The following is a 15,017-nucleotide window of genomic DNA, read 5'->3' as shown; positions in this document are numbered from 1 at the left end:
AGGAATGTCACCCATAATGAAGTTTAGTAGCTAGAAAAGATAAAGGTCCATACTGGAATCCATTAACTGGGCATCTCACCGTGGACTTTCAGATGCAGATTGTGCTGAGCTTTCAGTGTGCTTTAACTAAAAAAAGCAATTACACTGACAATTACAGTCCTGATCCCAGTGGCCGGGATCTGTTCTAGCAGAACTGTTGAAATGAGCAGCCGAAACCTGGAGCAGAATGAAAGAAATGCTCTCCCTTTCCACAATTAGGCCAGTGTCCTGACGATGGACGGGCCACCTTTGGTGAATTAACTGGTGCCAAAGTTCTCATGTGCATTTACCTTCCAACATCCAGACACAGTAAAGCCACGCTGGGAAAGCCAAGAGTTACTCTCCACAGAAAGTAATTAAGCTACAGCAAAGTGCAAACAAAGACAGAAAACACAGTTAAAACCAAATGTTAAGCCGTCGTAGCTAATCAATGAAAAATACACCCACTGATAAAAACAGCCTGGCCAGTTTAAGCTGGTTAAGCTGGTTGACTGGCATCGGGTGTTTTTCCTTGAGTTTGATGGTTCAGCTGCCGTACTAGCATTGACCACATGACCAAGCTGGTTGACAAGCATGACCAGCATCAGCATAACCAGCTCTTGACCGTACTAATCTACCAACATGACCATACGAGTCGACCAGTAAAACCATCAAACTCAAACAAAACCCATTCACTATGCTGGTCAACCAGCTTGAACAGCCGTTTGTCCAGCACAGGGTATGTTTTTACCTAGTCCAGCTCATCAACAGTCTGCGCCAGGGGTCGGCAACATGCGGCTCCACAGCCATGTGCAGCTGTTTTCCTGCCCCGTTGCAGCTCCACAGCTGAATTAGATCAGTAGGTAAAAATAAAATAATCCTCTTTTACAGTAAAATAAAGCTCTGCAACACAGTTTAACAATAAAAGGTCTTAAACGCCAAAGTTAATTCAGCTTATATCTGCTAATTCATCCTTTAATCCTGAGGGTTGGCATACAGACTGCTGATCACCATAGCAACGCCTAGCTAGTAGCAACCGAAAAGGCAAACATTGATCATTTGGAGACGAATGGATTTATTTGCATTTATAAATCACTTCAGCTGGTTTCCTAATATGTTTTATCTGCAGCGAAAAGCTGTCAAACACTAAAGTCAGTTTCTCGTTCTTCAGCTTCTTGCTCAGAGTTTCCCCGTTCCACCTTAAATGGTGCAGCAGTTACATTCTGCCGCCTCTGGTGCCTTTTAAGGTGGAACGGGAAAATTCAAACAAGAAGCTGAAAAGGCGGCAGTTCAGTCTCGAACACTGAGAGACATTTTACAAGAACCTGTTCTACTTTTGAAGTTTCCTGCCAGAGATGTGAGAAAAGCAGCTATAGCTGAGCTGAAGCTCAAAGCAAAGTAAGTTTGCGTTTTTGTTGATATTTTTAGTCTATACGAGGACTATCTGCACACAGCATGACATATTTCCAGCCAAGATGGTAAAACGTTACTTCAATAAAGTCGACATAAAATGTTGTGGCTCCCAAGGTGGTTTGACTTTTGTTAAAAGGACAAAACAGCTCTTAACGTTCGAGTTGCCGACCCCTGACCTAGACCATCTGAAACCAGCTAGCTGGCACTTTTCACTCACCAAAATGGAATGGGTGCGCTTTCCCTTTCCATTTAGCAGCCTATTGATGATAAAATATTACAGCAATAATTTGTAGTAGCAAAAATTGAATGAATCTAGTAGCTTCAGTCAAGCTACTAAACCTCACCGTCACAGGCTATTATAGAACGTAGATAAGCTAGTAGCTTAATTTTTCTCCCAAACACTGGTCAAAACAAGCTTTTACTGCACATTCCCTTCAGTGTCTCGACCAGGACATCGCATTTCTCTACAAATTAGCTCTACGTCTGTAGCAAATCGCTCAACATCAAAACTCGACACTACTTCACAAACACAAAAACATCACCAAGAACTCAATATCAAGAATGATTACTCGTACGTGTGTATAAACCTCATTGTGTGTTCCAGTTGAAGCCACTGGAGGCGTTCCCAAAGAGTTTTCTCTAAAATATTCTTATTTCTGCTACAAATTGAAGAGGCACCTTAAGGTCCAATCGACAGTCCTGAGCGAGTCTACAGCGACTGCACCGCTCGTCGTTGCAGAGCGTTAAACTAACCGGATGAATCACAAACTAAACCTTCCACAAGAAAGTGACAAAAACTAAACAAACACACGCAGCTAGTGTACACTCACCGGCCACTTTATTAGGTACACCTTGCTAGTAAAAGGCTGGACCCCCTTTTTGCCTTCAGAACTGCGTTAATTCTTCGTGGCAGACTTTCAACAAGGTGTTGGAAACGTTCCTCAGAGATTCTGGTTGGTTATTTGAGTTCCTGCTGCCTTTCTATCATCTGGAACCAGTCTGCCCATTCTCCTCTGACCTCTCACATCAACAAGCCATTCTCGTCCACACAACTGACCGCTCACTGGACATTTCCTCTTTCTCGGACCGTTCTCTGTAAACCCTAGAGATGGTTGAGCGTGAAAATCCCAGTAGATCAGCAGTTTCTGAAATACTCAGACCAGCCCGTCTGGCACCAACAACCACGCCACGTTCAAAGTCCCTTAAATCCCCTTTCTTCCCCGTTCTGATGCTCGGTCTGCACTTCAGCAAGTCGTCTTGACCACCTCTACATGCCTGAATGCATTGAGATGCAGCCGTGTGATTGGCTGATTAGCTATTTGTATTAACAAGCAACTGAACAAGTGTACCTAATAAAGTGGCCGGTGAGTGTATATAAGGACCCCTGGGGCCGACTGCACCAACAAGGCCAAAGCTTGGTTGAATGCCAAGTCATCGGTAACGTTACTACGCTGTTGTGTTTAGCCGTCAGTGTGGCTACATGCAGACTACATAATACAATTAAATCATGAAGTATTTATCACTCTGTGTTTTTTTTAAGTTCCAAAGCAGCATGAATTAGCAAGTTGGACTAGCCAGTAGTAGGTAGCATGGTAGCATGTAGAAGCTAGCATTTCTGCTAAGTAACGCAGGCTGCTTAGCAACTCTTACTGAAGTTTTGACACCAAGGCTAGTCTTTACAATGAGTCTTAGCTACACTCTTCAAAAAGATGGTTCTTCAAGGGTCCTTTAGTAAATGGCTCTATCCAGAACCACAAACACTCAAAGAACCCTCTGCTTGATTAAAGTGTTCCTTGCATCATGAAAGGGTTCCTCAGACTGATGGAGAACGTGGCGTAGATGGTTGTATATGGAATCTTTTTGAAATTGGTTCTATTTAGCACCCAAAAGGGTTCCTATTGTCATGATGTCAAGAACTCTTTAGGTGTTATATACAGCCCTTTTCAAAAAGGTTCTATGTAGAACCGTCTACAGCACATTCGTGCACACTTTCCATCAACCTGAGGAACTCTTTCGTGATGGAAAGAACCTTTTAGTCATGGAGAGAGTTCTTTGAGTGTTCATGGTTCTGTACAGAACCATTTTCTTTACTAAAGAACGCTTGAAGAACAATCTTTTTAAAGTGAGTGTACAATGTAGTGTTAGGCAGCTAAGTATGGAGTTAATTTTGTCAAAAAAATACAAATGGGAATCAAATCTTATTTTTTATAAAACATATTCGGTCTCTTTACTGCTTAGTCCTTGTTTTTCTACAATGTGAATGAAACACGGAAAACTGCTTAAAATCCAAACATGCCAGTACAATACCGCACTGGTATGATGCTATTCATCATGTTGGGGGTTTAACAAAAACTCTTACGTAATGCAGCTTCAAAATGAGCATGGATCGAATATTTTCAGAAAAATTACATTATTTTCTTAATATTAATAAATATTTTGCTTGTGGATTTCATGATTTAAAAAAAAAAAAAAAAAAAAAAATGTTTAGCACAAAATTAACTCCACAATTTAGACCTATTGATGCAACCGAGCCTAGAACCCTGAACAGGTCTATAAACCCCCCCCCCATGGTGGAGAACCTGTTTGTGAAGCTGGACCATTGCTGTTCTAACCTGCATTGACGTCCAGCTAAAGCTCTCCAACTGTGGAAGTGGATACTACAGCATTCTCGGTCTGTTATAAAGAGCCTAAAGCAAAGGGTTTCATGGAATACATGAGGGGGAAAAAAAGCCTGTTGACTTCATCAGCTGTTGTGCTCTGTGCAGTTCCAGGTTCTCGTCGTGTGGTTCTGGATCAGTACAGCAGCCGCAGTTTTAGCGCAGCCTGTTGAGATGTGGCCATGGTAACAGCAGCTCCCGTCAGTCCAGTATGCAGCTGCCGTGTTTACTCTGTGTTCCCTTTCAGGGGCCAGAGGTCTTGGGCAAGTCCTGATTCTCTGCCAGGTGCAACTTTTGTCTGGAAAAACTGCATTAAGGATCCCTTTAATGACACAGACACACTATACAAATCATGCAACGTGAAATAATGTTGTCGTTAAGCCACCACCAAGGCAGCGACTGTGGAGGGCAGCGCCTCAACTGACAGAAAACCAATGTAGTTAAACCCAGTGATTAACTCCTCAGAAAGGATACATGGAGCTGCTAAGTTCTTCGAGCTGTGGAGAGAGAGGAGAGAGGACATTAGACCAGCAATAAAACCACTGAAGGTTAGTGCTAAAATGGGCAATTAAACGATGTGATAATGGAAAATTAATGACAAACTGTAGGAACCCAACTGCTAAATTACTGAATAAAAATGTCAATTTGCCTGCAGGAATAAGATGATTTGTTTACATTTCATCCCTAATTCACACACTCATAATAATAATAATAATAATAATAATAAATGCTTTTTTCTCCTTCTCTGTTTCTTACAGTCAAAATTCTGACTTAGTATTTAGAAATAACCACTTATTTTATTATATCTTATATTTTATAAATAATTTTTGACTTGGTATCTTGAAATGTTCACTTACTTTCTCAAAATACTGACCTAGTATCTCATAATGACATGACAAAATAATTACTCCCTTTCTTGAAATGCATTAACTCATCATTTCAACATAGAATTTCAAATAAGTCATTATTATAAGTCAATATTTTGAGATGTCAAGTTGATGTTTTGAGAAATTAATTCCCTATTTCAAGATACTAAGTCATTATTTTGACATACTGTTGCCAGAAACAAAAAAGGTGTCATACACCATGTCAGATCTAAAGGCAGAAAGTCTAAGAACTTCATTTGTTCTGCTGTTGCCGTAGTGACCAGTCATCTCTGCTATTTTTGTCTTTAATAAGCTCAGAGGCTTTTCTCACCACTCTCATAGTTGCAAGAGTCCAGAACACACATGCAAGTTTGTATTGCTGCCTTTGTGCGGCGTTTCCACTGCCTTCTGCATGAGTGAGTGCTCCACCTAATCCAGCCCAACCTTAACCTCAGCTCTGGCTTCTTTAACTTTCTCTAATAAAAAGCTGCAGTTAAAACCAAACGACCCCACAACGTCACAACAAAATGTTTTCCATCATCCTGAGGACACCTGGTTCCCCACAAAAAGCTAAATACATGTCCACACACACACACACACACACACACACACACACACACACACACACACACACACACACACACACACACACACACACACACACACACACACACACACACACACACACACCTGCGTGCCAAGAGCCAAAATCATTAACACAGCACACTGAAGCCAGACTGCAGACACAAAGCATCCAGCAGAAAATGGCAAATTTCATTTTTCTATATAAAAAAAAACCCCAACAAATCTTGCGTGACAGAGGGTCTGAGTCACAGAAGCAGATGTGGAAGCTGTTACTGAACTGTGTGTAAACCAAAGTGAATGAAAATGCAAAACAGTTTACGCTAGGAAGAAGTGTGTATGTCCAACCTCTCATTTAATTTCCAGTCAATTCAGCCATTTAGTACAAGTTATTCATATTTCAGGAGATGTTTGAGTAAATTAAATATAAGACAATCCACTTACATAAGGAAGGCGCCAATCAAAGGAAAATAAATGAGAAAACAGGAGTTTCCAATACTGGAGCTCAAAAACTGATTAAAAGCTACAGAGAAAATGTTCCTCCTAACAACCACCTGGAAGACTTGTTCGACCCCAAAACTGCCCCCCTCAGATAAACAGCACTTGAAGCTTTCATCTCTGAGAGAGAGGAGAAAATCAAGCTGCTTCAGGTCTGAAAACATCCACAGGTGTTTCTGTCCATCCTTCCACTGTGAGAAGACCACTCAGCGCTGTGGGTCTGAAAGGACGTGTAGCTGATCAAGAAGAACCTCGCTGAGAAAAGGAGACGGACACATCAAACAAAGAAGCTGAACGATGGACTGACCGCCCCAGAGTCCAGACCTCAACACCACTGAATGGGTTTGATCACTTCAGAAAATCATCAACCAGCTTCTAAGACTGAACTTTGGAGGCGTGTCTGCAGATTCTTTGAGGAGCTGAAAGTGAGGTAAAGAATCGACAAGCTGAACACTAAACAAATGTGATATTATATTTAGTTGTTGAGGCTTCTGTGTAATTTTCCATTAAATACATTTTTCATAGCCGTTTTGACAGGAAATTAAATAAGTGAAGGCTGCTCTCTGACTTTTGCACATTGCTGTATGTGTGTATGTTATGCAGCTGAGCTGAGTGTGTGTGCGCGCATGTGTGTGTGTGTGTGTGTGTTACATTGCTAAGCAGATGTTCGAGGTTCCGGTCTGAAGCACTTTTCCTCTGGTCCTCAGAAAGCTCCTCTACGTGGCTGTCCAAACTGAAGTGCAGGCGAGCCAATTTCTCCTGCATCTCTCTGACGTGCTCCAACTGCTCAAATGAACACACCTTACCTGAAGAGAACGGGTGTGAAGAAAAACAACATTCACAAAATTTCACAAGTTTAGCTACTGTTTTAATACTTTAGTAACGGAAGCCAAGAAGAACACCTAAACTCGCTGCTCAGCCAGCAGTTCGTTCTCCAGCTCCTTACACTAAATTCCCAAACTGTCATCACCACTGAGCAGCTTTTCAGTCGGCAGCTGTGACAGAAGAACAGCTGAACAACCTGGAATCAGCCAGAAATGAACCCAACACCATTCGCCAAACTAAACGGGCTGTAAGAAGCTTTACAGACCGGCTGGAACAAAACAACATTAATACTGATCTGGAGAAACTGACCAAACTGAGCTGAACCTGATATTGCGGCAGTTTTATGGCTCAGTCTGATTTGGTCAGACTCTGAAGATCAGACCACACGCTTGGCGAATGGTGTTGGGTTCATTTCTGGCTGATTCCAGGTTGTTCAGCTGTTCTTCTGTCACAGCTGTCTCGTCTTCAGAGTCTGACCAAATCGGCCAAATGTGATCTTAACAATGTCCGTTTTATGTTTGGGGCAAAGTAAGAGGTAAAATGGCTCAAATGGCTTGAACATGTCAGAGTCATTGCTTAGCAACGGCGTCTCAGTGGAGTGATGCTGTGTGAAAAACCTGTGACGTTATGGTGACATAACAGCACAGTTGGAACAGCTCTCAACCAATCAGCATGAAAGGCCTGAACTGCTGTATAATTCTACAAACATGAATTTTATTTATTACATCAACACAGTTTGTTTTTTAAAGTTTACTTGTTTACTGTTTTAAATAACTGTATATTTAATTTTTGTGGAAGAAGAATCAACATTTGAATCAAGTAAATTCCTTTTAACAATGAGTTCATTATAACGATAAGAGTGCATTTATCTCACCAAAGGCCTGCAGCTTTCCAGAGTGGAAGTCGTTGAGCAGGTTGAGGAGTCCGCCCTCCATCTCTCTCACGTCAGACACATCAGTGAGGAAGGAGTGCTGGAGGGGGGAGGACGACTGTGACATGCGGCTGGGGCCGGCCGGCTGGGGAGCTCGGGGCTTCTCTCTGTGGGGCCTGCTGTCACGAAAACGAGCACAATCGTGAAATCAGTAGATGCTTGAATTGTGAACCACTACAAGGCAAAATACCCAAGCAGTTACATCAGTGGTTACGTCCTCCTGAAATGGCCATGTTACATTGCAGACGCAGCATATGAAGAACATGGCTCTGGCTGCGTACTGGACTTTTTGGCCAAAGTAGTACATCACCTGGGTATCTTTGGCGTCCTGGGGAAATTCACGTTGGTCACATACTGTGTACTAGCTTTGGGCATAATCAGCACTTGAGCAGTATGTAGTAGGCCATTTGGAACACAGCCACTCCTTATAGCCCCAGTGTGAATGGGCAGAGCTAAACCATGATAGGCTGAATAAGCACATACACCAATCAGGCATAACATTATGACCACCTTGTTTCTAAGCTCATTGTCCACTTTATCAGCTCCACTTACTGTATAGCTGCACTCTGTAGTTCTACAGTTACAGACTGTAGTCCATCTGTTTCTCTGATACTCTGTTACCCTGTTCTTCAGTGGTCAGGACCCCCATGGACTCTCACAGAGCAGGTACTATTTGGATGGTGGATCAATCTCAGCACTGCAGTTACACTGACATGGTGGCTTTGGTGTGTTAGCGTCTGTTGTGCTGGTGCGAGTGGATCAGACACAGCAGTACTGCTGGTGTTTTTAAACACTGTCTCCACTCACTGTCCACTCTATTAGTCACTCCTACCTTGTTAGTCCACCTTGTAGATGTAAAGTCAGAGACGGCAGCTCATCTGCTGCTGCACAGTTTGTGTTGGTCATCCTCTAGTCCTTCATCAGTGGTCACAGGATGCTGCCCACAGGACGCTGCTGGCTGGATATTTTTGGTTGGTGGACTATTCTCATTCCAGCAGCGACACTGAGGTGTTTAAAAACTCCAGCAGCGCTGCTGTGTCTGATCTACTCAGACCAGCGCAACACACACTAACACACCACCACGTCAGTGTTACTGCAGTGCTGAGAATGATCCACCACCCAAATAGTACCTGCTCTGTGAGGGTCCATGGGGGTCCTGACCACTGAAGAACAGGGTAACAGAGTATCAGAGAAACAGATGGACTACAGTCTGTAACTGTAGAACTACAGAGGGCAGCTGTACAGTAAGTGGAGCTGTTTTGGCAGATTTGTTTCCATATATGGACGGTATGGATCAGGGATTGAATGATACACTTTGAAACTATCAATATTTCAGTTGATCACAAACATGGATCCTTTAGAGGAATTGAAAGCATATTTCATCCGGATTTACTAATTATGATATAGTTACAGTGTGCAATGGGTTACAGTATTATCTACCAAAATACGAACAAGAACCTGCATTAGCAGATACGCTGTATTAAAAAAGCGGAACATCCTCATAAAACCAAAGTGTGTCTGTGACTCTACACAGACTCTGGTGGCTTTTTAATCAGTTTAAAAGCTTCTAGCTGTTCAAGCAACTGAATAAACAAACAAAGCTCCAGCAGACTGGCTTCAGCGTTGAGCATTATCTGGAACATGTGTTCCGTTTCATTTTGCAGCTTTTTATACTAACAATAACCCATTATCCTTCTCATCCAGCGCCTGCTTAGACTACGTTTACAAACCTGGTGGCTTTTGGAGGGACCACAGGTACGGTCAGGACCTCTTTGGCTGCTCCCATAGTCCCCACAGACCTCTTGTATTTGCCCCTGGGTTTAGGTGAGGGTGGCTGCGGAAGACCCAGAGAGAAGGTGGCACTCTTACTGGCCGGAAGGACCGAGAGTTTGCGCGGGTTGACCGGTGGTGGCGGTGGCTGAGGGAGCGACACTTTGGGACTCCGCTTTTTCCTCTTGTCCTCCATCGGGTCAGTTTTTCTCTGTGGCTGTCAGTGACTTGATTGGAGGTGGCGTGTCCACTCAACGTCCAGTGCAGCTACTCTTGGAGACAAAAAACAAGAACATTAGAAGCAAACTCACATGTTTATTTTCCTTGTACATTTTAGCAGCAGTGGCGAAGGAAAGGGTGAGTTAAATGTTAAAATAATGGCCCCTTTTCTTTCAAACTTGGCTTAGCTTGAAACTGACACAAATTCTTGACTTTTCTCAAAATAATGTTTTCCTTTAAATGTACTCTTTATTTTGACACAGTAAATCAAACTTTTAAATCAGCCACAACTGTGACATAAATGAAAAGTCTCAAGACTTTGAAAATAAGCAATTACTTCAACATAATAAGTAATTTTTTTTTTTAAATGACATTGCTTCAATGTAAACTTTTAACATGGTGGGTAAAAATGTTGACATAATGCCAGAAACGGAGCGAAAACAAAGAAAAAGGCTATTTTTTCTTTTCTAGCTGGTGTAGTTGGGCCCAGCCCAAAAAATAAATAAATAAATGAAATCAAGCTTCCAAAATTTCACCCTCACTCCAGATAAACAGTCAAACTACCAAGACATGTTTGGTGTCGGATATTTGCTGCTGTGTCTGATACACTCAGACCAGCACAACACACACTAACACACCACCCCCACATCAGTGTTACTGCAGTGCTGAGAATGACCCACCACCCAAATAATACCTGCTCTGTGAGGGTCCATGGGGGTCCTGACCACTGAAGAACAGGGTAACAGAGTATCAGAGAAACAGATGGACTAAAGTCTGTAACTGTAGAAATACAGAGTGCAGCTATACAGTAAGTGGATAAAATGGTCAGTGAGCGTAGAAACAAGGAGGTGGTCAGAATGTTACGCCTGATCGGTCCATGTAAACCTGATTATTTGCTAAATTTTTGCTTTGACATTGACACGGTTGTGAGTTTGGATTGATAACTGCACTTCTTTTAAGTTGAGGCTGATGTGAGCAACAGATACTGATCACTGCTTCCTGCTGAATTCAGTGGCTTGAGGCAACTGGTCGAGAAAATGTCCTGGACTCAGACACAGCCTCAATCTTTAAAACTAGGCTGAAAACTCACTTGTTCAGTTTAGCTCTTGGTAGTTAATTGTTCCCCCTTAGATAAAGGCGGCAGATCCAGGGGTCCATGGACACAGGGAGTTATAGTAAACTGAGACGCTGGTGCTGTCGTCCCGCTGCTCGCACGCGGTCACTCAGGCTTGTGGACGGTGGAGCGGAGGGATGCCGAACTGTTTCAGAGGGCTCTCGTGTCTGTGTGTCCTTCTGGTTCTCTCCTTTTAGTTAAGCGGTCATAGTCAGATCTGCCGGAGTCGTTAGCCACACTCTGTAAATGTTTACATTCCCTGTTTTACGTACAAACAGACAGAATAAAACGAATTCCCTCTCTCTTTGATTTGATCTGACGTAGAGTTTGCCCAGGACTAACGGGTGGGGTATAAGCTTTCCTTTGTTGCTTTAGCCTCGTAGCTGCAGCAGAAAACTACAGAAGCCTGAAGGGAACAGTGTGCACATTTTTTGCTAAACTATTACTGTGAATGAAAACTACCAGAGATGGATATTACTGGCTGCCTTCACACAAAATAAAAACTACTTCAGACTTTAATCTAACTTACAAAGTTTTCTGAAAAGAAGCAGCCGTCATTTCATTTCTGTCCATTTAGGGCAGCTGTACCTGAGAAAGGACAGTCTTACCTCTAATAGAACAGCTCTCGCGCAGCGCTGTTAGGAGAGCTCCTGTCGACTACTGATCAACCTGTGCATAAATGGAAATCCACGCCCATTTACGTACACGGAAAGCATAAAATCTAATTCCCAAACTTTGACTGAGTAGATGCCATCATGAAGCAGAGATCAGGATCGGCCTCAGCTGCAAAAAACACCCAACTCATCATCCAATCTTGCACCAGTTAATGTTAAAGCAACAATTACACTTCCAGCTTTTCCCCTCACCTCATACTTCGCCAACCGAGACATGTTTGGTTTGCTTCCTCAGTTTCAGCAGCGGAGCTATGGGGCTAATGTAGCTCATCTCACGCTTACCTCAAACTGTGCCGAGATGTTCTGTAACCTGAAATGGACTTGTTTATGGGGTTTCTGACAAAATCTCATCTACAAACATGAACACATCCATTTCACACAGCTAAAAACAGATGTAAGAAGTAAAGCAAGCTTACATGCCGACCAGGTCTTGACTGACCGACTACTTCTGAGGAGGAAAACAAACGTAAAATGCTAAATTCTGGTTAGACGACTCACCAGATAAGCGACACTTTTTTAAAATCCCACAAACGGGGAAATTCCACCTCCGCATTTAAACCATCCGTGAAGTGAAACACCACATACACAGTAGTGAACACACACAAACAGTAGCAGGTAGTGAGCACACTTGCCCGGAGCGGTGGGCAGCCCTATCCACGGTGCCCAGGGAGCAGCTAGGGGTTAGGTGTCTTGCTCAAGGACACCTCAGTCATGGACTGTCGGCCCTGGGGATCAAACCAGCAACCTTCCGGTCACAGGGCCAGTTCCCTAACCTCCAGCCCCCCTGACCCAAAATTAATTTTTTTTTAAATTTCATGGCATAATCACATTTAAAATCATTCATTCAGGTTTGGTGTGAAACACTCTGTTCTAGAGAATCTTACTGAGTCAGAACTGTTCACAGTGGTGGTGATAGGAACCAGACGTCCACCTCTACAAGCTCCCTCACAGAAAGTTAAACTTACTTTCTAAAGATTATGAATATGCTGCCTCATGTTTCACATACTATGATTGTTTTAAGGTCAGATTTTGGCCTCAAACACGTTGAAAAACACTTCGTTTGTGGCGGAGCAGTACACGCAGGCCGCTGTGAAGCAAATAGTCCACAAAGAAAGCAATTTTTTTCAGACTTATGACAATTTTACCATCAACATTTCAAAAAAAAAAAAACCTCAGAAGACATGTGTTGGTTCTCTGGTGGTCTTGGATAGTAAATAACAAGGCTATATTTGCGCTATAGATGGGGTAACTCTTTGTTTTCATCACCACCACTGTAAAGAAATCAGAGTCCTAAGTTGCTCTACATCTCAGTCGCTGAATTACACAGATATTTTGACATGCTGGTAGAATTCCCCTTTACGTGCACATTTGTACTTGTACTATGAGGACTTGAGCGTAAATAGCGGTCACTCTCTGAATGTGAAATATTTTTAGACTCCTCAGATCTCTCCAGGAATATAGAGTATCTGATACCGATACTCTATAAATAGCTATACTCTCTCAATACAGGCACTTCAGATGCCTTAGACTCCTACGAATGCTGCATTGTCCTTGATGTTACAGACTAAAGCATCGCCCACCTCCGGCCCTATTTTTAGTAGATGTACTTATTACCTACAGCCTCGACTCCAAACTAAACACAGTAAAGTGGCCTTTGGCTGTTCTGCACATACAACTGAATTCAGCTGTGTAGCTGTGTAGAAAGTGTGTGTGTGTGTGTGTGTGTGTGTGTGTGTGTGTGTGTGATTTTCTTTGTCAATGAGCCTTTATTTCAAATCTAATCACACTTAAGGACTCCTTATTTATGTTTTTCATTGAAGAACAAGTTGAAAGGGGGGCTAATAAACTATGCAAAGAAAGAGATGGACTACAGTTTGTAGTCTGTCCATCAAGTGTTCATTGATTGTTTGAGACAGTAAATAAAGTGGCCACGTTTGTGATATGGACATTGCGACCCCTGGTTCCTATCACCACCACTGTAAGGGCGCCTGGATCTGTATAATGAACATTTTCAAATCAAACCACTCTGTTTGCATCTTAACCACTGAATCATGCAGAAATTCAAAAAAACGGTGGAACGCCCCTTTAAACTGGGTGTCTCTGAGCTCCACCTGCGCTGCACAGGTTTGCGTTTTCCTTCACCTGGGCAACACACTGAGCTAATGAGGTCCTTCTGGAGCTCAATCTGGTGTGTTGAAGCAGGTAAATAAGAGGCCGTGCCGTCCAGTTGGAGCTGTAAGCAGACAGGTTTATTCCAAATGACTCATTAGTGGATGTGTAACACATTATTTGATGTTTATTATGGGATTTATGGCTGCAGACTGCCATAAAACAGACACTAATGGGCTTCTAATGGTGGTGCTCTATTTCTGACATATTATTTAGTTTGGTAACGTTAATATGCGGTTTTGGGAGCTGCCTGCTTCACAACCTTTATAATGCACTGAATAAATAGGGACTAGGGACCTATTTAAGATGCGGGGCGATGGGAAAAAAACAGTTTTACACGTTAATATAGGTCAAACACGGCCAAACGAAATCACTGCAGTCACGTTTAATGTGAGCTTATTGTTGAACACCAGTGCTGCCTAAACTTATATTGATATAAAACCGATATAAATCACACCACCTAGTCGCGTAAATACACAGAGCAAACGGATTTAAACGAGGCTTACGTTGGCGTCCTGGTCGAATTTTCCCGTTCCGCCTTAAATGGAGCAGCAGCTACATTCTAGCGCCTGTAACTGCTGCACCATTTAAGGTGGAACGGAGAAATTCGAAAAAGAAGCTGGCGAACAAGAAGCTTCTTAAGTTACTGGACGTTTCGAACAACACAACGGATATATAAACTGATATATAATCTGACTGTGATGAAATTACGATTAAGGCCGATATATTTAAAGCAAACGTACATCTAAGTTCACTGACGGTTGGCAGAGATTTGCCCCATAGAGCCTAACGGTTCACTCACCAGCTGCTGCAGCGTTAGCCCTGTTCAGTTAGCCGACCGTTTTAGCTCGCAGCTGGTCTCAGCGTCCCCAACGCCAGCCTTTTGTCTGCTGCAAAGTTTCTGGTTCCCGCTGGACCGGCCGTAAAAACCCTATGTGGACTTAAATTCTCGCTCTCTGCTTGCGGGTTCTCCATGGCCGCGATAAAAGACCAGCTTTGTGGCCATTTCCAGATCAGCACTTAAAGAGACAGTGCACTTTCCCCCCCAGCAGCCTTTTTTGTTGTTGTTGCGTCGAAGCCACGCCCCCAGTAACGATGACGTTGACGCCCAAGCTCCGAAAACCGATTTAATTGGATGACTGGAAAACGATGTAAATATTAAAGGGCCATTTCAGAGAAAATAAAATTCTGTTACCGCGCTTACTCAAAACCCACAGCGGCGATTTCACAGCGAGTTTCCAACCCCTTATTCTCCGGGGTAAATTTTGGTTTGTCCATCGG

The 15,017-nt window shown here is 42.8% G+C and overlaps 1 protein-coding gene across 3 annotated transcripts; it reads right to left on the bottom strand.

The window, feature by feature from the left end:
• Positions 1-2,688: 2,688 nt before the first annotated feature.
• ccdc28b (coiled-coil domain containing 28B) lies at positions 2,689-14,779 on the bottom strand. 3 transcript variants are annotated; one of them, XM_017718248.2, is made up of 6 exons: positions 14,539-14,779; positions 9,521-9,832; positions 7,734-7,909; positions 6,686-6,840; positions 4,563-4,585; positions 2,689-4,386 (listed from the first exon to the last, which is right to left on the bottom strand). In XM_017718248.2, exons 2-6 carry the CDS (start codon positions 9,754-9,756, stop codon positions 4,332-4,334), a joined length of 645 nt encoding a protein of 214 aa, XP_017573737.1. In that variant the 5' UTR covers positions 9,757-9,832; positions 14,539-14,779; the 3' UTR covers positions 2,689-4,331. The 3 variants fall into 3 exon arrangements, with proteins under 3 accessions (XP_017573737.1, XP_017573740.1, XP_017573738.1); XM_017718251.2 differs by having other exon boundaries at positions 7,734-7,906; XM_017718249.2 differs by having other exon boundaries at positions 9,521-9,827.
• Positions 14,780-15,017: the final 238 nt, after the last annotated feature.

Source organism: Pygocentrus nattereri, chromosome 5 (genome assembly GCF_015220715.1).
Source record: "Pygocentrus nattereri isolate fPygNat1 chromosome 5, fPygNat1.pri, whole genome shotgun sequence".
In the NCBI taxonomy this organism is placed as follows: Eukaryota; Metazoa; Chordata; class Actinopteri; order Characiformes; family Serrasalmidae; genus Pygocentrus; species Pygocentrus nattereri.
Note: the sequence above shows the minus strand (reverse complement) of the source record. Positions and strands in the feature narration are given on the sequence as shown.